This window comes from Phyllobates terribilis, unplaced genomic scaffold (assembly GCF_046119375.1).
Source record: "Phyllobates terribilis strain yellow unplaced genomic scaffold, ASM4611937v1 Scaffold_1__5_contigs__length_1240528914, whole genome shotgun sequence".
NCBI classification, from domain to species: Eukaryota; Metazoa; Chordata; class Amphibia; order Anura; family Dendrobatidae; genus Phyllobates; species Phyllobates terribilis.
The window spans coordinates 698,274,376-698,298,000 of record NW_027362761.1 but is presented as its reverse complement, the minus strand read 5'-3'; the positions used below and the strand labels follow the sequence as shown (position 1 = coordinate 698,298,000).

The following is a 23,625-nucleotide window of genomic DNA, read 5'->3' as shown; positions in this document are numbered from 1 at the left end:
TAACCTGAAGTACAATATGTCACGAAAAAACGATTTCAGAATCTGTGGGATCCATTGAAGCGTTACCACAAAGTGACCCTGGCCAGATTTATAAAATTTGGCCTGGTTATTAACCCTTTCGTGCCAGAGCCCGTTTTCTGCCTTCCAGGCCAATTTTTACAATTCTGACCACGGTCACTTTATGAGGTAATAACTCTGGAACGCTTCAGCAGATCCCACTGATTCTGAGTAGTGGTATAAGTTTTTGGCAATTTTCAAACTTTGAATTTTCGTGCCCTTAAATCAGAGAGATATGTCACACAAAATAGTTAATAAATAACATTTCCCACTTGTCTACTTTTACATCAGCACAATTTTGGAAGCAACATTTTTTTTTGTTAGGAAGTTATAGGGGTTAAAAGTTGACCAGCGATTTCTCATTTTTCCAACAAAATTTACAAAACAATTTTTTTTTTAGGGACCGTATCACTTTGAGGGGCCTTTATGACAGAAAATACCCAAAAGTGACACCATTCTAAAAACTGCACCCTCAAGGTACTCAAAACCACATTCAAGAAATTTATTAACCCTTCAGGTTTTTCACAGGAATTTTTGGAATGTGGAATGAAACAATGAACATTTAACTTTTTTTTTCACAAAAAATGTTATTTTAGACCAACATTTTTTTTTATTTTTGTAACAGGAATAAATAGACTACAAAATTTGTTGTGCAATTTCTCCTGAGCACACCAATGCCCAATATGTAAGGGAAAACCACTGTTTGGGCACACGGCAGGGTTTGGAAGGGAAGGACTTTTTAAATGTAAAATTTGCTTTAATAATTAGCCATATCTCGTTTGGGGAGCCCCTGATGTAGGGGGTTTCCACTGTTTAAGCACAAGTGATCCCATTTTGGAAACTAGACCCCTCCAGGAACTTGTCTAGATGTGTGGTGAGCACCCTTAACCCCCAGGTGCGTCACAGAAGTTTATAACATGGAGCTGTGAAAATAAAAAAAAAATTAACTTTTTCCACAGAAATTATCTTTTAGCTCCATTTTTTTTTTATTTTCACAAGGGCAAGAGGAGAAAGTGGACCCCAAAAACTGTTGTGCAATTTCTCCTGAGTACGCCGATACCCCATATGTAGTGGAAAATTACTAGTTTGGCGCACAGCAGGGCTTGTAAGCGAAAGAAGCGCTGTGTTGGCTGGGATAGGTTGCAGACACCATGTCACATTTGAAGAGTCGCTGACATGCCGACACAGCAGAACCCCCACAAGTGACCCCATTTTGTAAACTACACCTCTCAAGGAATTCATCTAGGGGAGTAGTGAGTATTTATTCGGTCGTCCATGACGGCACCACGTGAGAGAAAGGATCCGCCCATCAAGGACAGGAAACCTACAGGTTAAAAAGGGCGGCCCTCTCTTTCCGCCTCAGTTTAGGTTTCCTGTCCATGATGGGGGACCTTGCAGGCTTACCTGCAGAAGATGGACTCCTGTCCCAGAGAGGGCCACAGCAGGTGGTTGGAGCCGGTCCGTCCCGGTCCTCTGGAGACGCCACGGCAGGGCTTATGGGGGCGCCTCCGTGAGCGTTGCGTCAGGCGCGACATCGCCTCACGGGAGGTAGATGTCCGCCAGGTGTGGGGCCGCTAGCGGGCTTCTCCCCCCCCCCCCCCCCCCCCCCCCCGGCTACCGCTTGCAGGAGATCCAGGTCGCGCCGGCGGCGCAAGTGACGGGCGCGACCTTCTGACGCGACTTCCGGTGCGCCGGGCAGGAAGCCCTGTGACGTCACCGGAAGGGGCGGGGCTCGTTTTAATTTTTTGGCGCGAGCAGCTGAACGCCGGGGGATTGAGGACCTGGCGCGAGTAGCCCACCTGGATCCCACCTGGACCTGGGGAGGAAGACCAAGGAGCAGGTAACGCCCTCCTGGGCAAAAAAACCCCAAAAAAACCACACACCCACACATGGTACCGGTATGGCCAGTATATAAAGGGTCTGGTAACATACAGAGGTGCTTCCCAGCCCATTCTTACATTGTAAGCTATGGAAGATTCACAGGAGCTGTCACCTAGGCAACATCTGCTGCAGGAGCAGCCCTCTGGGGAGCCCTCACAACTAGTGGCGCAGTGTCATTCCCGGCTAGGGTCTGGTCGTACAACTAGAAGAGCTACCACTAAGAGCAGGAAGGACGGTCCGGTGCAGCGTGATTCCTCGCCATGCATGCTGGATTCTTCTGCTTCTACGTTACCGAAGGTTCTGTGGGGTGAGTGGAATCTTCGTGAAAGTTCTACTAATGTTTCCTCCTTCTTTCTATCTATGACTTTCTTTTAGAGCAAGAAATGTTCCTCGAAGTCCATGCACAGAGAGTGTGCCTTATGCAGCTGTCCACTCCCTGATTCTTATAGCAAAAGGTTGTGTCAGCTTTGTATCAGCAAAATGATATCGGAGGAGACCCCAGATTTTTCCCTAGGCCTAAGAACTTTAATAAGGGAAGAAATGGGCAAAGCATTGCAAGGTTCAGAGTCTGGGCATATTCCTCAAGAAATCCAGCCGGGTTCGGACTCTGAGCTATCGGTCGCTTCCTCCTCCGCCTTCTCTTCCTCTGATAGTGAGCCAGACAGACAGTGCTTCCCCCTGAAGGAGGTCGATGCCCTAGTAAAAGCCGTCCGATCTACAATGGGGATAGTGGACTCGAGGGTAGAGAAGTCAGCTGAGGATGTTATGTTTGGTGGTCTGGGGCTAAAGAAGAGAAGGGTCTTTCCAGTAAATTCAAGGGTGAAAGACCTCATTGATAAGGAGTGGAGAAAGCCTGACAAGAAGGGTAGTGTTCCTCCATCCTTTAAAAGGAAATATCCGTTTGAGGATGCTATGTGTTCCTCCTGGTTAAAAGCACCCAAGCTGGATGTTGCTGTTACTAAAGCAGCGAAAAGAACTTCCCTCCCGTTCGATGATATGGGTGCATTGAGAGACCCCCTAGACAGACGGGCTGATACTTTCCTGAAAGGGGCATGGGAGACAGCTGCGGGAGCACTGAGACCAACAGTAGCAGCTACCTGTACGTCCAGAGCCCTGATGGTGTGGCTTGAACAGCTAGACAGTCAGTTGAAGGATGGGACTTCTAGGAAAGACATTATTTCTTCCCTTCCACTGGTTCAGGGGGCGGCAGCTTTTCTTGCTGATGCATCTGTGGACTCAGTGAGGTTGGCAGCAAAGTCAGCAGCACTGTCAAATGCGGCTCGGCGAGCCTTGTGGATTAAAAGCTGGCCAGGGGATTTACAGACTAAGTCCAGACTGTGTAAAATCCCGTGTGAAGGGGAATACCTCTTTGGTCAGACCATGGACGACTTATTGGAGAAAGCGGGGGTTTCCATCAGTACCTCTACCCTCCTTTAAGAGATCGTTCCGGAAGAGAGATTTCAGGGAGCAAGACAAGTCTGATGAAAGAGGTCGAAAAGGTAGAGGTCTACTCTTTGGTCCGTCTCCAAAAATTGAGCAGAAGACAGGGGATACACAATCAGCCCAGGTGGGAGGGAGATTGTCATTTTTTTGTCCCAGCTTGGGAACAGATTTCTCATAGTAATTGGATTTTGAGCCTGATTAAGTATGGTCTTAAGTTTCAATTTAAAGCATTGCCTCACAAAAGTTTCATGGTTGTTCCCTCCAGTTCTTCCCCAGAACGCCAGGCTGCCCTCGTTTCGGAAGTACAAACCCTAATAAGAAAGCACGTCCTGATTGAGGTTCCGGAAGCTGAAAAGGGTCTTGGTTTCTACTCCCCGCTCTTCTTGATTCCGAAACCGGATGGAAGTTTCAGGACAATTATAAATCTGAAATCCCTGAATAATTTCCTTAAAATGGAGTCTTTAAAATCCGTAATAAAGTTACTTTTTCCCCTCTGCTATATGGTGGTGCTCGATCTCAAAGATGCGTATTACCATATCCCAATTCATAGTGATTACCAGAAATACTTGAGGCTGGCCATTGAAATAGACAGGGTGGTTAAACACTTCCAATACACTGCACTCCCCTTCGGTTTAGCTATAGCCCCACGGGTTTTGTCTAAAGTAATGGCGGAAGTTATGGCCCATATAAGAGAAAGGGACATTCTAATTATCCCTTACCTGGATGATCTCCTGATAGTGGGGAATTCGTTGGTTCAATGCGAGACCCACCTGCAGGAGACCATGTCGGTCTTAAAGAGTTTGGGGTGGTTTCTAAATTTAGAAAAATGTAGACTATCTCCACTCAAGGTACAACAATATCTAGGGGTCATATTAGATTCCAGGAAACAGCTATGTTGTCTTCCAGAAGAGAAGATTGCTAGAATCCGGGAGTTGGTAGAACAATGTATACGTAAACCTTCTATGTCACTCCGTAAGGCCATGTCACTATTGGGAACCTTCACCTCCACTTTTCCTGCGGTTCGTTGGTCACAATTGCATTCAAGAGCCTTTCAGTGGGATGTGTTGTACAATAACGCAGCTTTAGAGGGGCATCTAGACCGTAAGTTTACGCTAGGTCCTCGTGCCATATGGTCCCTTCGTTGGTGGTTACGACAAGACAATCTTGCTAAAGGGGTTCCCTGGGAATGTAGTCCAACTGCAGTCTTGTCCACTGATGCAAGTGCTACAGGTTGGGGAGCTCACTTTGAAGGGAAATTAGTGCAGGGAACCTGGTCAAGTAGTGAGCAACAGTTGTCATCAAATGTTAAGGAGCTTCTGGCGGTGCAGCATGCGTTCAACGAGTTCCTTATATATTTTCAGGACCAGCATGTCCGTGTACTCTCGGACAATCAAGTCACGGTAGCTTACATAAACCACCAAGGGGGAACCCGCTCAAGAAACTTGATGAGGGTAGCGAACGCACTTCTGCTGAAAGCCGAAGATCACTGTCTCTCTCTTTCGGCTACTCATCTAAAAGGCAAGGAAAACATCACAGCGGATTTCCTCAGCCGTACTTCTGTAAAAGGAGAGTGGTCCCTAAATACACAAATATTCTCCAGAATCGTAGAAATGTGGGGCCTTCCGACTGTGGACTTATTCGCAACAAGAGCCAATCGGAAAGTGGAAAATTTTTGTTCCTTAGACCCCAGAGAAGGACCCCTGGCAAAGGACGCCTTTATGGTTCCTTGGAGATTTCCTCTGGCTTATGCCTTCCCTCCCATGATTCTGCTCCCAGCGGTGATAAGAAAGATCAGGGCAGACCGGGCCAGAGTGATACTTGTATGTCCCTTTTGGCCCAAAAGACTGTGGTTCCCTTGTCTCCGGAAGATGTCCATATCAGATCCCTGGGTTCTTCCGGAGATTCCGGACCTCCTCACTCAAGGGCCACTTTCCCATCCTCCAACCCCGAGTCTACATTTGACGGCGTGGAATTTGAGAGGGTGTTACTGACCAACAAAGGATTCCCCGCAAATGTAGTGAATACTCTCCTGGCTAGCAGAAAACCTGTTACCACCCGTATTTATGCCAGGACCTGGAGGAAGTTTCTGTCCTTTGCAGAAGTTAAGGTGGAGGAGGGGCCCCCTATTGGGAAAATTCTGGAATTTCTGCAGCGAGGCTTAGAATTAGGTCTCACTACCAGTACCTTGAAAGTACAGGTGTTGGCGTTGGGAGCTTTATTTTCTTCCAATATTGCAGATAACTATTGGAAAGGCCGTTTTATAAAAGCTTCCTTTAGGTGTAGACCCATTACCAAAGCAAAGATGTCTCCCTGGGATTTGAATTTTGTCTTAGATGCCTTGACCAGTCCTCCTTTTGAGCCACTAGATTTAGTCTCCCCCAAAATTATTTTCCTAAAGACGGTCCTGTTAGTAGCCCTAACTTCAGCCAGGAGAGTCAGTGACCTACAGGCCCTTTCAATATGCCCTCCATTCACGCAAATTCTGGACGATAGGATTATATTAAAACCTGATCCAGCCTTTCTTCCTAAAGTGGCCACTCGATTCCATAGAACCCAGGAAATAGTTCTCCCAACTTTTTGCTTTCCGCCCAAAAATCAAAGAGGAGAGACTTCACACTTTAGACGTTAGGAGGTGCGTACTAAGGTACTTAGAAGTATCACATGGCTTTAGAAAGGATAAGTCCCTATTTATTTGCTATCAGGGGGCTAGGAAGGGTTGTAAGGCCTCAAAGGCTACAATCGCTAGATGGATCAAGTAGGCCATTTCCCTCGCATACTCCTCAGGGGATAAAGAGATACCGGAGGGATTGAGGGCGCATTCTACCAAAGCGGTGTCAACCTCCTGGGCGGAGAAGACAGGGCTTTCCATTGAGGAGATTTGTAAGGCTGCCACTTGGTCTTCTCCCTCTACTTTCTATAGGCACTATAGATTGGATCTGGGTGGCTCTGCAGATCTCACTTTCGGGAGAAGGGTGCTTCAAGCTGTGGTCCCTCCCTAATTTCCTTCGTCTCTGTAATTCTCTCACGTGGTGCTGTCATGGACGACCGAATAAAGCCTTCGTTACTTACCGGTAACGGGATTTTTCGGAGCCCATGACAGAACCCGTATATTCCCTCCCTTCACTGGTGTTGTGCACTCCTGTAGATTTGATTTCTTTTTGTGCACCCTTGTGGGAAATTGATGAAAAGTAATGTACTTAATGTGATTATGTTTTGTTATAGCTAACCTTGGTGGTACTCTCATGCTCTGTTAACTAAACTGAGGCGGAAAGAGAGGGCCGCCCTTTTTAACCTGTAGGTTTCCTGTCCTTGATGGGCAGATCCTCTCTCTCACGTGGTGCTGTCATGGGCTCCGAAAAATCCCGTTACCGGTAAGTAACTAAGGCTTTTTTAACCCTCAGGCAATACACAAACTTGTATAACATTGGGCTGAGTAAATGAAATATTACTATTTTTTTTTTTCCCACTAAAATGTTGCTTTGATCACGGTGCCTACATCTGCCTCATTACAGGGAATCTTCCACCAGGGGTTCCGTCTGAATCACGTATTTCAGAGATTCACACAGAAACCCGGTGTAAGTGCAGAGCGCAAAATAAATGTGTGCCTCGCCTTACTGTGTTGTTTTGGGAAGCAGAATGAACAAATTAGCAGCAAGTGAAGAATTGGCTTTATTTATTTTTTTTACACCGTTCCTCATGCTGTGTAAGTGATTTAAACGACTTTATTCTTTGGGTTGGTGCGATTACAGCGATACCAGATTCATATCGGGTTTTTATGATTGACAGCTGTCACACACTAAAAGACACTTTGTTTTGTAAAATCTAGTTTTTGCATCGCCATATTTTGAGAGCCATAATTTTCCCATATTTCGGCTGACAGTCATGGATGGGCTTGTTTTTTGCGGGACGAGTTGACGTTTTTATTGGTACCATTTTTGGGTATGTGACTTTTTTTGAACACTTTCTATTTCATTTTGAACAAAAACCAGCAATTCAGGAGATGTATATATATATTTTTACCGTTCCGCATGTGGTAAAAGTGTACGTTTACAGCGATACCATACTTGTATAGTTTTTTTATGTTTTGGCACTTTTACACAATAAAAACTATTTTATAGAAAGAATTGTTTTTGCATCGCTTTGTTCTGACAGCTATAACTTTTTTCAGCTGATGGAGCTGTATGGCGGCTTTTTTTTTGCGGGACAAGATGACTTTTTCAGTGGTACCATTTTTATTTTCATTTGGCTTTTTGATTGCATTTTATTCCACTTTGTTTGGCGGTATGATTAAAAAGCATCGCTTTTTGCTCTGTTTGTGTGTTTTTTTTGTTTTTTTTTAACGGTGTGCACATAAGGGATTAATTAGTGTGAAAGTTTTATAGATCGGGTTGTTCCGGACGCGGCAATACCAAATGTGTACTTTTTTGTTTTTGTATAAATATACGGAATTGTTGGTTTAATATAATATATTTTTTTAAGACTTTTTTTTTTTTATTTTTTTTTTAACATTTTTACTTAGTTCCTCTATGGGACTTAAATTTTTAATTTTCTGATCACTGGTCTCATGCAATGCAGTAGACATGTATTGCATTGCATGAGACCTGACTGTTTTACACTGTAAGATCTCCTGCTAGACTTTTCTGCTGCCAGAGTCTAGTAGGACACCGTGCATGGCAGATCCGGAGGTGGTCATGTGACCTCCGGCTGCCATGACAACCCCAGGTCCTATCATGGGGGCCGTTGGAAAGGTGAGTGGATGACTCCCATCTCCCTCACACTATCTCCTAAATGACGCGATCTCTATGGATCGCGGCATCTAGAAGATTGCAAAGGGTTAACATCATTGGGACCTGGTCCAATCAGGTCCCGATGTCACCGCTCTGCACCGCAACCACAGTGCTTGCAGGACCCTGGGGGTCCTGAGCCCTGCGGGACCGCCGACCGTTCATAAACGTCGGTGCTGCACAGAGCCCAGCAAGCGCCGACGTTTACAGTGGGCGATCGGGAAGCTGTTAAGTTCAAAATTGGCTCCGTCACTAAGGGGTTAAAGATGAATAGCATAAACAATAAGAGATCTCCTTTTAATATTCCCTTTACTTGTTGCTGCACAATGGGCCAGAAGCATGGTATTGTCCTAGAGTCCCTGCTATTAAACCTTTCTCTGGCAATGTCTGGTGTTGGTTTTCTGTTAGTCCTATTCTAAGTACTCGTGTTTCATCCCATGATTTCCAATGTACCGTTTGATGATATTCATCTGTTTAGAATATTGGCCCCAGTGCATCATTGCATTAGGCCCCATTTAAAAAGGATTATTGGGAGTGATTGCAGCTGGTGTGAAGTCTATGCGTTGAAAAATATTGTAACTAGCATAGACATGGAGGAAGTCAAACGGTGTCTCTTTTTATCATTTGAATTGTGTTGTGTTTTTTTAAGGCTACCTTTAGTCAAAAAACAGCCTGTGGTTTTTACATGCCACCTTTTTAAAGTGTTTTTCTCAGGTTGCATCTTAAGGTGCTGACTGCTCCTAGCCCCCAGCTTCCTTCTTTTCTAGGGGCTTTGGGCTCCTGAAGAACACTTCAGTCCAGCGGCATGCTTGTCCCAACTTGGCGCTCTTTCAGTCTGTATGAGAGGAAGCTTTGCCTTCACAGCAAGGGAGATCTTGTGCCACCTTGAAGCTGGCTGATGGGCTGTAAAGCAGAGCTTGCATGCGCAGCACACTCCTTAACCAGCGGCAGGCTGTGCCTTCAAAGTGGCCGGTAATCTAGGCCGCAAGATGTACACTATAGAAGTAAAAATACTCCTAATTCTTGAGAACAGTGCTGTGGAGGTGGAGTCTATCCATTTTGGTGGAGTCTGTTGTATTAAAATGGACCAACTTGAACTAAAATATATAATAAATTAGGTACAGTAGTACAATGCAGGATGTGCTATAAATGTTTCCATAAGAATTTGGGAAACTTATGAAATGTCCTATAAATGTCTGTTCTGTTCCTGATTTAAAGATCTCTGCTTTTAGTTGAGATGAATCTGTGCTGCTCTTTATGTACATGCTTAGTAGTGACCAGTGCTGGGGAGTCCGAAGTTAGGGAAATTGAGGAGTCGGAGGTTTGGCTTATTGACTCCATAGCCCTGCTTGAGAATGGAGAGGATTTTTAATAAGGGGTAAACTGCAAAGGTGCTTGTTTTTACAAAACTTTAGACTTGAACAAAGATCTTTTTTATCTGGGTTTTTTTTTGTTGTTTTAACCCCTTAACGACAGCCGTAACGCATTTTCACGGCGGCTAAGTGTACTAATTCTCCAGTGTCTCAGCTATCAGGGGTAGCTGAGACCCTGGAGAATATAATCCGGGCTGTTTTTTCCGGTCCCCAATCACGTGATCACCATTATTCAGAGAATAATGGCGATCACGAAAAAAAAAAGTGTGCCGGTAGTTGCAATGATTTATCTCTTCTCTGACATGATATACATGTCAGAGGAGAGAGAAATTGAGCCCACCTGGTACCTGTACGGTCCCCAGATCTCCCCCTGATCGTCCCCCTGGCATCTTCCTGTAAAAAAAAATATATATCTATATCTGGCAAATGCGCAGTGCGCTTGCTGAGATCTGCCGGCCGGTGCCCGGCAACAATAGAGAATTTTCTCTATTTGTTCCTTTTGATCACTGTGATAAACCCTATCACAGTGATCAAGAGAAAAAAAATAAATCAAAATCCCTTTTGTTTCCCCACCCCCCCTTAGGTAGATAAAAATGATAAAATAAAAAAATACATATTTGTTTTCCCCTTTGCAGTTAGTATTAGGGTTGTGGTAGGGTTAGGATATGTGCACACTATCAGGAGACGCTGCGGGTTTGACGCTGCGTTCTTATGCAGCATCAAATCCACAGAGACCAGCTGTTACCGCATAGTGGATGGGATTTGTAGAAATCCCATGTCCACTATGCGTCTCTATGCACCTTTGGATCACACACGGAAACTGACATGCGGCGCGTCTTTCCAGACAGCAGCATGTCAATTTCCCTTGTGGGTCCGCATGCGGGCTTCCCCCATAGACCTGACCTCTATGAAGAAAGTCTGCAGGTGGGAGAAAAAAAATAAAAAAATGGCGCCGCTCATTTGCATATTGAGCGGAAGCCGCTGGTGGCTATCCCGCAGTGTTGTTTAAGGGTTAGGATTAGGATTGTTAGGGTTGTGTTCAAGACTAATGACAACATATTCAATATGATGACCTAATGTTATCAAATTCTGTGTCGTACCTCTGGGGTTAAGTGTTCACAATACCCCTGATAAAATCCTTAAGGGGTCTAGTTTCCAAAATGACTATTCAAGCAAATTTTACATTCAAAAAGTCAAATGGCGCTCCTTCCCTTCCTAACCCTGCCGTGCGCCCAAACAGTGGTTTTCCCCCTCATATGGGGTATCTGCGTGCTCAGGAAAAATTGCACAATAAATTTTGTAGTCCATTTTCTCCTGTTACCTTTGCAAAAAAAAAAATTGTGTCTAAAGTAACATTTTTGTTACTGCACCCATGAGGAATGCAGTTTTTAGAATGGTGTCTCTTTTGGGTATATTCTGTCATGTACACCCCTCAGTCACTTCAAATGTGATGTGGTCCCTTAAAATTTACAAAACCATTTTTTTTTTTTTTTTTTTTGAGGGGAAAAATGAGAAATCACTGGTCAACTCTTAACCCTTATTTCATTTTTGTTAGAAAGTTATTTTGGTTCCAAAATTGTGCTGATGTAAAGTAGACATGTGGGAAATGTTATTTATTAACTCTTTTGTGTGACATATCTCTCTGATTTAAGGGCATGAAAATTCAAAGTTTGAAAATTGCAAAATTTTCAAAATTGTCACCAAATTTCTGTTTTTTCACAAATAAACGCAAATGATATCGAAGAAATTTTACAACAATCATGAAGTACAATATGTCCCGAAAAAACAATCTCAGAATCAGTGGGATCCGTTGAAGCGTTCCAGAGTAATTACCTCATAAAGTGACAGTGGTCAGAATTGTAAAAATTGGCCTGGTCATTAAGTACATAATTGTCTCCGTCCTTAAGGGGTTAAATATTTTTGTAGTGCCTACATTTTTTTTTTAGGGGGGAATGGTTCTCATTGTAGAGAGCGCCAAGCTGGTATAAGCAGATTAGTAAGAAATGCAATTCTCATCTGGGAAAGTGACTATGTACTGATGAATAGCAAACTTCCTGAAACGTGTGTCTGGTTTGGCTTTATTTCCAAAGTTATATGACAAGGCTCGTTGAAGGGTCGATATTGAACTTTAGGATTGCTATCCCCTATGGGTAGCGCTAGAGTTCTAGTCCTTGTCCTTTCTGAAGAGAAGAATTGCATATTTATTTTTTTTTATTGCTTTAACCAGTTAAGAAAAATAGTGCATAGGAGATGGACGGGAGGCGTGCCACCAATAAGCCGAAAAAAAAATGACACATCTACCAGCGTGTTTAATAAAAACTGCCTAAAAAATAATGTGAAGTGAAAATGTACAGGCCCTCCCCCCACCCACCCCACTGAAATGTGGTATAAATAAATTACTTTGTTTCTGGAGGTGTGATTAAAATATCTTCTTGTACATTTTTTCCATTTTCTATATTTCAGCTGAAGGTAGACAGGACTCCGCTGTTAACCTTACTACCAATGGCACTAACAGTATTAGCATGTCCGTGGAGCTGAATGGAATCGTATATACTGGTAAGTCGTGTGTGTATTTGTTTTTTTTATGCATGAAGGAGTTTCTTATTCCAAAACATTTTACTTCTATTGGCCACAACATCTTAATTGAGGAATGGTGTATCAGTCTCGGAGGGCTCAGAATAGTGTAGCTCAGCTCAAGAGACTAGAATTGAAATGGATATACAAATTTGACACTTTGACCCCTGAGAGATCTAAATTAGGAGTTTAAAATTGGGGTCCTCTTTTGGCTCACTGTATGTCATATACTTGGGCATTTTTTGAATCTGTTATATAACATGGGCCACGGTACAAATTTAGATGTGCATGTGTTGTGCAGTCTTTATATTCTTGAATGGAGGGACATTCCGTACTCCACCATTGTACCTCCCAATATGCCCTGTGACAAAAACAACCTTGTTTATGTTGGTGATTTGGTCACATCATGCAGGATGTCACTTCGACCCCCCCCCCCCCTTCCCCGTTATAATGCCCCATGCCTCCATACATTAAAAAAGAATAATCACTTCTCACCTGCTGCCGCTGCTCAGCTCTGGACTCCAGCGTCGCCGGCGTCTTCCCGCTCTGCGCTGCCTGTGATGGCTCAGGAGAAAGCGCAGTGTAATGACGTCACCGCGCCCCCTGACCTGAGACGTCGCCCCCCTCATCCCCGTATCCCCCCCCCCATGCTTCATCCCTGTATGCATGACCCCCCCCCCCCCCCCCCCGATCCTCGTCACACTGCACAAAAAAAATAAACAGTCATACCTCCTCTCTCCTCTAGCGCTGTGCCCCGCTCTGTGCCGGAATAGTCACTGCTCCCCACGCCGGGACTGCGTGCTTGGGGTGCAGTGACCATTCATTCTCCCTAATAGCACCACACTGTACCCGCAGCGCTGATGGTTTTTATTGGTCATTTTGGAGTAGATATGATGTTTTGATCACCTCTTGTTACATTATTTTGTGTTAGTACGGTGGCTGGGAAAAAAACTTAATTTAGCTACCATATTTTTCAGACCATAAAACGCACCTAGGTTTTAGAGGAGGAAAATAGAAAAAAATGTAAGCAAAAAAATGTCACGATGCCCTGTTAAGGGGGAGGGGGTCTGCTGCTGACACTGGCATAGGGGTAATATCCCCCATCCTGGTAGATATGCCCCCCTTTCCTATTATTTTTGGCTCCCGTCCCTATCCTGGCATGTATGGCACCCCTCATCCCTATCCTGTTTATGCATGGCACCCCTCATCCCCATCAGGCCGCACATAAAAAAATAAACACTCCTACTCGCCTTTCTTCTCTCCTCCAGCGCTGCATCCTGTCTGCCCGCACTGATCTCTACATGTGAGCCGCGCATGACGTCACTGCCATGTGCGGCTCACAAGGAGAGATCAGCTGCCGGAAGTCACTACTCCCCACGCCGGGACTGTGTGCGCGGGGAGCAGTGACTTCATGCTCATTAATAGCTGGCACACAGCGTAGCTTCTGATGCTGCCGGGCGATCTCGCGCGCCCGCTGTTTAAGGGCATGAATATTCACCCCCTCCCCACGCACGCGTGTGTGTGTGTGTATATATATATATATATATATATATATATATATATATATATATATATATATATATATATATATATATATATATATATATATATCTCTATCTATGTGTATATATATCTATATATATATATCGTATTTTTCGGACTATAAGACGCACTTTTTTCCTCAAATATTGGCGGAAAATGGGGGTGCGTCTTATATTGGGGGGGTGATTATATATGTGGGGTGATTATGTTGGGGGGGTGATTATATATGTGGGGTGTGGGGGGCGCGTTAGCGGTGGAGGAGCGGGGCACAGGAGGCAGCAGCCGCCAGCTGCAGCCTACACTGTCCCTGCTGCTAAAGAAAATGAATATTCACTGCTCCCCAAGGGCGTGGGGAGCAGTGAATATTCATTCTCCTTAATAGCGGCACACAGTGTAGCCGCAGCGCGGCTCCTGCTGCTGCCTGAATCGGCTGTGCCCGCTGTTAAAGGGCATGAATATTCAACCTCTCTCCACGCCCATGAGCTTGGGGATGGGGTGAATATTCATGCCCTTTAATAAGCGGGCACACGCGATAGCCGGCAGGAGCCGCAGCGTGGCAACGCTGTGTGCCAGCTATGAAGGAGAGTGAAGTCTCTGCTCCCCCCCGCACACAGTCCTGGCGTGGGGAGCAGTGACTTCCAGCCGCTGATCTCTCCTTGTTAGCCGCGCATGGCAGTGACGTCATGCGCGGCTCACATGGAGAGATCAGTGCAGGCAGACAGGATGCAGCGCTGGAGGAGAGATAGGAGTGTTTTATTTTTTTATGTGCAGCCTAATGGGGATGAGGGGTGCCATGCATACCGGGACTGGGATGAGGGGTGCCATGCATACCGGGACTGGGATGAGGGGTGCCATGCATACCGGGACGGGGATGAGGGGTGCCATGCATACCGGGACGGGGACCACGTATAAAAGGAAGGTGGGGGCATATATGCCAGGATGGGGGATATTGTCAGAATTGGGGTACATTACACCTATACCAGTGTCAGCAGAAGACCCCCACCCCCTTAAAAGTGCATCATGACCACATTTTTTGCTTAATTTTTTCTTTTTCCCCACCTCTAAAACCTAGGTGCGTCTTATGGTCCGAAAAATGTGTGTGTGTATATATGTATATGTATATATATGTATATATAATAATATATATTACAGTTATATGAAAAAGTTTGGGCACCCCTATTAATCTTAAGATTAATGTTTTATAAAAATTGGTGATTTTGCAACAGCTATTTCAGTTTCATATATGTAATAACTGTTGGACACAGTAATGTTTCTGCCTTGAAATGAGGTTTATTGTACTGACAGAAAATGTGCAATCTGCATTCAAACAAAATTTGACAGGTGCAGAAGTATGGGCACCCTTATCATTTTCTTGTTTTAAATACTCCTACCTACTTTTTACTGACTTACTAAAGCACCTTTTTTGGTTTTGTAACCTCATTGAGCTTTGAACTTCATAGCCAGGTGTATGCAATCATGAGAAAAGCTACTTAAAGTGGCCACTTGCAAGTTGTTCTCCTGTTTGAATCTCCTCTGAAGAGTGGTATCATGGGCTCCTCAAAACAACTGTCAAATGATCTGAAAACAAAGATTATTCAACATAGTTGTTCAGGGGAAGGATACAGAAAGCTGTCTGAGATTTAACCTGTCAGTTTCCACTGTGAGGAACATAGTAAGGAAATGGAAGAACACAGGGACGGTTCTTGTTAAGGCCAAGAAAAACATCAGAAAGGCAGAGAAGAAGAATGGTGAGATCAGTCAAGGACAATCCTCAGACCACCTCCAGAGAGATGCAGCATCAACTTGCTGCAGATGGTGTCACTGTGCATCGGTCAACTATACAACGCACTTTGCACAAGGAGAAACTGTATGGGAGAGTGATGCGAAAGAAGCTGTTTCTGCAAGCACGCCACAAACAGTCGGCTGAGGTATGCAAAAGCACATTTGGAGAAGCCAATTTCTTTTTGGAAGAAGGTCCTGTGGACTGATGAAACCAAGATTGAGTTGTTTGGTCATACAAAAAGGCGTTATGCATGGCGGCAAAAAAACACAGCATTCCAAGAAAAACACTTGCTACCCACAGTAAAATTTGGTGGAGGTTCCATCATGCTTTGGGGCTGTGTGGCCAATGCCGGCACCGGGAATCTTGTTAAAGTTGAGGGACGCATGGATTCCACTCAGCATCAGCAGATTCTTGACAATAATGTTCAAGAATCAGTGACAAAGTTGAAGTTACGTAGGGGATGGATCTTTCAGCAAGACAATGATCCAAAACACCGCTCCAAATCTACTCAGGCATTCATGCAGAGGAACAATTACAATGTTCTGGAATGGCCATCCCAGTCCCCAGACCTGAATATCCTTGAACATCTGTGGGATCATTTGAAGAGGGCTGTCCATGCTCGGCGACCATCAAACTTAACTGAACTGGAATTGTTTTGTAAAGAGGAATGGTCAAAAATACCTTCATCCAGGAACTCATTAAAAGCTACAGGAAGCGACTAGAGGCTGTTATTTTTGCAAAAGGAGGATCTACTAAATATTAATGTCACTTTTCTGGTGAGGTGCCCATACTTATGCACCTGTCAAATTTTGTTTGAATGCAGATTGCACATTTTCTGTTAGTACAATAAACCTCATTTCAAGGCAGAAACATTACTGTGTCCAACAGTTATTACATATATCAAACTGAAATAGCTGTTGCAAAAACACCAATTTTTTTTATAAAACATTAAGCTTAAGATTAATAGGGGTGCCCAAACTTTTTCATATAACTGTATACACTAAGGAAATCCTGAAAACAGGGCCTGTTGGTAGGTCTTGAGGACTGGAGTTTGGGAACACTGATGTAGAAAATCTGCAGCATAAAAAAACAAACCTGTAAATCATCAGTGCATAGTGGAGCAGCTGCACCGATCATACTGCTGTGGGAACAGAGAGCTGACCGTTACACAGCCTAGTTCCCAATACAGATGGGGACAGTTTGTTACAGTGTCTACCTTCCCGATATCTGTATACACAGCGCTGCACAAGTGCTGTGTATATGGTAATGGGAAACGCTAGTCGCACTTTTTTCTCCTAACCCAACAGGTCATGTGACTGCTGGGAGTGGGCAGGAGGCTGCATTTCCACTATGACTGGGGCTAGTATATTAACCCCAATTACATGGCAAATCAGATGGGGGGGGGGGGGGGTAAAATGTTGTAATGAGTGAGCACAATATGTGAAAAAATAAATTCAAAAGCAAGATAAACACACATTTCCTTTATATTCTCACCTGATATTGGCAAGGAAAAAAGGTCTGAATAGAGCAGAATGCTCCCATGTGTCACAAAAGAGATGCAAAAATGATTTTAATATCCATACAAGAACATTTTTAAAGAGAACCTGTCACCATGAGAATGCAGGCCAATCTGCAGGCACCGTGTTCTAGAGCAGGGAGAGCTGGGTGGATTGATAAATAGTTTTGTGAGCGAAGAATCAGTATAACTTGAGTTTTATTCATTTAATTCTCTGCTCTTTCTGGGATTTTCGTTCTAATGGGCCGCTGGGCGGTTCTATCAGTGATTGACAGCTATTGCTGTGTGCACACGTATACAAAGAAGGCGATCACTCATAGGACCGCCTGCTGGACTGAAAATCCCGGAACATGCAGAGGTTTAAATCATTAAAACACAAGTTATACTGTGTTCAGATTAGACTGCATTTTCATGGTGACAGGGTCCCTTTAAAGCTATTTAAACTACATGTATGGGGCAAATGGCCTAGTACTAAACTGGTTAGACTCTTTAAGTGTCAAGACATTGCTAATTTTTAATCAAATATTCTGATTGGGTGCTCAGTGCATCCTTGGTGTGGCCAGAAAGCTCAGCCCACCTCACTTGTGATTGGCAGCGCTGGTAACCTGGAGAGAACACTGTCTGTACTAAAAGTTCAGACAAGTCAGTGCTGTCAATCAATCACCAATGAGGTAGGCACAGCATGGAAAGCCATTGGGTGGATTGGTGCACTGGGCCTTTTTGTTTATACTGTCAGATTGGGCTGACATTCCCTTTCTGGTTTAGAAACCCAAATTCTGTGTTAGTTTTAATTTTCAAGGCCTTTTACTAGCCAAAGTGGAGCATGTCTTTTGTCTGCAGGACCCAATGTAGCCATGCCTTACACATTGATTTTTATGAGGATTATATAAAGTTTTCCCCTATGGTAGCACAGCAGGGGAATTGAGCATTCTTTGGCCATAATCTTTGCGGGAACCTGGCAATGTTCCTGCTGAAAAGCCCTGAAATCAGTTTACTAAAGAGCCCTTCTGGGAAAAAATGGGAGCCCTATGTGGTGATGTTTGATAGAACTGTTTGGGGGTTGTAATGGTTGCTGGGGTTTCTGTTTTAATATTTCATTGCTTTTTATTTTGTTCTAGGGGTCTTATTTGCTCAACCTCCTACCTCAACATCTGGAATCAGCAAAGGAAATGTCACCAGGACTGCCAGTGTGGGAGGGACCAGTAGTAGCACATCACTGGCCCCATCGTCTGCAACTCGGGCTCCCGGTTCAAATAGTTCTTCACCCTGACATTTCTGCCAAATCCAGTACAGCTGAAGCCAAAAAAAAAAAAAGAAAAAAAAAAAATCACTTAATGTTTCACACTCAGGTTTATTACTCCTTGTCTGTGGGAACCTCCGGAATGCATTGCTGGGCTCAGATGGGGTTCTGGTTGAGCCAGTATAGGGTTAGAATTATCTTACCCTTTACCCTTTGTGAAAAAAACCCATATACCTCATTTATTGCACTGCAAATATAGCGCATATATATATATATTAAAAATTCTTTCAAATACCTCCAAATACAAATATACCCCTCATCCCCACTTTGCTCTCCGGAACCCACATACATTTTTATTTTTTTAATGGCTCCAAACAATGAAAATCTATGAAATTTAAAGAGGGTTTTGTGTACATGCCTTTTATTCAAGGAAGGATGAAAATGTAAACTTTAATAGAAATCTATATAAATATATAAATATTGCTGTATTCCTGGCGCTGGACTAATGTGGGGCACACGATATCCGCGGGATGGGATGGGACGTGCCCGCTGCTCCTTCATAGGCTTGTGTTTAGTTGGTCTCGCCCTTCAAGCTCTGGAATGTAATCGAGAGGAGCAGGGAATGCAGATTACTGAATATTTTTCTTGTTTTTCCCCTTTGTTCCTGTGGTTGCCTGATGTATTGGAGTTCAGGCTATATCTGTACCTCAAGTAGACTCCACCATTCCATTGCTGCCCTCACCTATTCAACGTTTTTTACAGGTCATAATCAATTGGCAAGAAATCAAACCATATGATTTGAATGTTTTTCTGAACTTTTACGCTAGAACTTTCCTGTGTTTGCCCTCTTACCTGGGTACATGCTGTGACAGCATGTTGCTCTTTTGCGGCTTCTGGTAGTTTGATTGAAAACAGAAGCGTATCCATATTTGCTTACATATAGATAAACAGAATAATTTTTTTTACACCGATATAATGTGTATGCAATGCCACAGGACCATCTACTGCCAAGTCTGTTAGATTAGGTGTCCATACAAGATGGCATTTGCAGTTCACCCTCAATGTCTTAATTGCCGCTGATATGGCAGTGTTAATCTCTTGTAGTATGATACTGTGTTAGTTTTTAACCCACTTTGATTGTATATTGTGATTAATTAACTTTTTTCCTCTCCTTTTTATCTTATGTTCAAATGGGCTCAAATAGTTTTATTCAAGTGACGGAGCAGTAGTAGTGAAGGTTACAGAATATCTGAAGACTTTCATGTCAGGAAGCAAACCTTGTTCTCTTAGCTTGCTCAGACCAGCTTAATCGTTTTTATGAAATAGAAATGCTAACATATAACAGACAAAACCATAAATGATGGCCCCTATAGTGCCATTTTGTATCAAAAAGTGCCCTTACATTGGACCCACATACCATGCTCTTTGCTGATTTAGGGCTTTAGTCTCTGGTTATATTTTTCTGGCTGTAAAAAAAGAGGCTCTTGACTTAATATATTGAATTATACCAATACCCCCTTTTCCTACATTTGTTAGGCCTGTAGATGGGAGTGTTCTGTACACTTTGTGATTAACCCTTTTGTGTTGGTTGCACTGCATTGTCATTTTGCATTTTACACATGCTTGCCTATACGGCCGATTTTGTGGATGAGCTGTGCACATGGAGATCCATTGACCCAGAGACTAGTCTATCATATGTAAAACACACAATTCTCTAAAGAATTTCCTTTACACAATTTCCCACAATACCTACACAGGAGCAGATTAATTTAACTGCATCGAAGAGTGATTTAAAGGGTATTCCGACTTCAGACATGTACAGCATAGCCACACTAGTGTGCCCATTTCTTCAGTAGAAGGCTACTACTCCACTTGATTTCCTTCCAGATACACACATCTTGGTTTGCTAAACTGGTTTTGGGACAACGTTCTTCTTAGATTGGACTCTTACCTATCAGGTACTTATAGCATGTCCTGTAGACATGCTAATAATGTCTGAGGTGCCAATACCTTTTATAGTCACTGCAAAAAAGAAATGGTTGTAGCGAACCTGTCGCTATTACAGACCTATCTAAGTAAAGGTATGAAAATGATGCCTCTTATCTTTCAGGATTGCTGGTTGACTAGAAAGACATTGTGGTTTTGTCTTTCTGGCTAAGAGTAGGATAGTTGGATAAAACAATTACCAGCACTAGTTCCACCACCTGCCTCTCTGGTGGTCCTCACTGAACCTGCAGCAATTAACCCCTTCACACCTGGGCACTTTTTCAGGGGGGTATTTACCATCTTCACTGTATGGTAAAACTGACCTGGCAATATGATTTTCCAGGTCCGTGAGATTGCACAGATACCAAACATGTATAGTTTTTGTTTTGTTTTTTATTTTCTGTTTTTCCTTACAAAATTTACCCCCCAATTTTTTTCCACCACTTCAAAGAAGTCTTGCTTTTGTCTCCATTTTCCAAAACCCGTAACATTTTCATTTTGCGGTATATGGGCCTGGGTGAGGGCTAATTTTTTTGCGCCCTGAGCTGATGTATAAATAAAAACAATTTTTGGGGCAGATACAATGTTTTGATTGCCTCTTATTGCATTTTATTACAATGTTTCAGTGGCCAAAAAAAACATAATTCTGGCTTTTTTTTTTCCTTCTTTTCTTCATTACACCGTTTACCGATAAGTTTAATTTGCTTTATATTTTGATCAGACACTTACGAACACAGCGATACCAAATATGCGTAGTGATTTTTTTTCTTTTTTTTTTACTGGTATTATTTTTAAAGGAGGGTGGTTTGAACTTTTATTATTTAAAAACTTTTTCACGTCTTACTGGATTTAATAGTTTAGGGGACTTGAAGCTGTGATCGTCCAATACATAGCTAAAATCACTATCTCCTAAGTAAGCCAGCCACAGGCTGGCGTTCACAGGAGGATTGTCATGAGCAGACCCCTGGTTGTCATAACCTATCGGCACGCCGATGGGAGCATGGAACGACACGCCACCCCTGCTGGCACGTGTTAAATGCCGCTGCGAGAGCAGAGGCATGTGAGCCTGCAGCAAAGCCAGGGACATGACTTTTGATATGCATGTACGATAAAAGTCGTGAAGTGGTTTAAGTGACTGCCATCATTTACAAGATTGCTGCAGTCAATCTCTGGCTTCAGTGTTCACTTGTCGTACATGTAAATGCAACCAAAGAGGTTGGTGATTGGCAGCAACAATCATGTGAATGATGGACCTCATCGCTGCATGACTGGTGGAGACTACTGCAGTGGCGGTGTTGGCGTATTGGAGGATTGAATGGGTAAGTAATGGTGTTGTCATGTGCAGCAGTTGTAACACAGATTTCTTAGATGTAGCATGAAGCACAGCTTAGAAAGCTAACCTCGCCCACACCACAGTTTTCTATGTACATTGTCTATTGACAGTGAGTTACTTATCTGAGGAAAGAGCGTGGTTGGTCTAACAGGAGCGTGAGCTATAGTCCGGGCAGTGATAACATCCCAGTGATACAACCCTCATTGTAATTAAATGGCACACAGCCTAACAAGTGACACATCCCTGAATTCAGTGTTTCAGCCCCTACATCATGCTACCCTCAGATTACATGGCAAAAACCTGCTGACATATTCCCTATAAGTGGGACTATTTGTAGCCTCTATTTTAAGTGTATTATACCAATAGTCTTTTTAAGGTAATGACGGGTAAAAATGTGTATGATTTTAAAAAGTACTATGATCATTGCTTGTAGAGCATTGTATAGTATTGCAGCCCTGGAGGTTAATTGTCACTTTTTTTATTAACCCATTTGACATGCATTTAATGTTAGATCACCATCTTTAGCAATAATGCTCCTGGACTTGGTAGTGATCAGATTAAGTTGATGCAAATGCCTCATTTGCCTCGAATAGCTTTACAGCCCAAAGTTGAGCTGGTCATATACTTCTAATTTTTTTGGCAGATCTGGCTGATTTTTGCTGTGGAGGTTCCCAAGTGGTCCCAGAAAGGTCTGGCAGCCACTTACCGCCATATATCAATACGAATAATAATCTGTCTGTTCTGCAAAGCCAAAATATCTGTTGCCCAAAGGATTGTTGGCTCAGGGCAAGCCTGCTGCCACATCCTGTATGGCAAATGCCAATGGGATAAGATGGACCAGTCTAAAGAAAATGAAATTCTTAAGCGGAAGCTTGTAGGGCACAGTTTGCTGGGCAGGATATTGTTCCTTCTCTTCTCGCTGCTTTTCCCATCATGTCCTTATCGGGTGGGGATAGATCGAATTTAGAAACAAATCTCTAATATATATATTGTTTGTATATACATGAAATGCACCATGTGAATCTTTGGCAGAGTTGGATTATAACTCAGGGGATATATTGTTTTTTCTGGCTCTGCCTCCTATGCCTGGGGACATGTGGGTTGTTTTGGTGATTTTATAATTTCATTTTGTGTAATAATTCTCCTTTTGTCATCATGTGATTTTTAGGAGGCAGTGGTGTTCTTCAGAAACACTGGCACTCGCCCTCAGGGAAGAGAAATTAAGGAATTGTTTGCCTTATGTCTGCGGGGTGTGGGGCTTTACTTCATCTTAACAAAATGTTGACATCTTTTTATTTTCTATCCTTTCAACTACTTCACTTGGAACCCCACAATATTTAGATAACTCAAAAACTCTTCAAGGGCAGGCTAGGTACACCACATAAAATAGTAACTGTCCTGAATAACATGGTAGGAGTGATCATGTAGCATGATCGCTTAATTTCTGGTGTTATAGTGGTAAAATAAACTCAATGTCTGACAGCTTTGGTTTACTGACATCTCTACGGAGTACGCTCATGTCTCACCGAGCTGCCCTACTGGTTACATTCTCCTCCTCAGGGACCCATACCATTGCCCTTCTGCATTGTAAGCCTTTGTCCACAATGGCTTTCCTCATTTTTGATGCACTAAATGCCTTCTCTCTACAGCTTGCTGAACTACCGAGGTAATGCCCATTGGCTAAATATTGTCTGGGGTCGGTGGGACACCCCAAACCTATCCTGTAATTTGAGACTTTTCCTTCTCTCTATATATATTTTTATTTTAAGGGTTAGTAGATTATTTTAGCAATATATGTGAAATATCTCCTTTTTATATGTTTCTTGCTTTTATGCAGAATTTTCTTTTTTTCTTCTGTTTTTGGTCAATACCATTTCACCACCTTATCCTGTAGTCCTGTGAATTATATGCCCAGTTAAATGGAAGTAGTTGGTGTTTTATGGCGTGGGTTGGCAGTATTCCTTTGTTTTGTGTTAGACAGGGCTATAGAATTTAGTGGTGAAAAATAAAACAATAAAATGCAGATACATCATGTAAACCCCTTTATATCAGGGCAGATGGCAACTTGTCCCAACAGCTTGTTGATACCTTTCTGGTGTAAATGGGGTTAAAC

At 43.2% G+C, this 23,625-nt stretch overlaps 1 protein-coding gene across 2 annotated transcripts in view; it reads left to right on the top strand.

The window, feature by feature from the left end:
* ARID3A (AT-rich interaction domain 3A) overlaps positions 1 to 18,475 on the top strand; it is a 63,716-nt gene extending 45,241 nt beyond the window's left edge. For both annotated transcript variants that reach the window (XM_073685500.1, XM_073685490.1), the window contains exons 8-9: positions 12,002 to 12,094; positions 18,072 to 18,475. In XM_073685500.1, coding sequence (XP_073541601.1) covers positions 12,002 to 12,094; positions 18,072 to 18,223 — 245 coding nt within the window. In that variant the 3' untranslated portion in view covers positions 18,224 to 18,475. The remainder of the gene's footprint in view (positions 1 to 12,001; positions 12,095 to 18,071) is intronic.
* Positions 18,476 to 23,625: the final 5,150 nt, after the last annotated feature.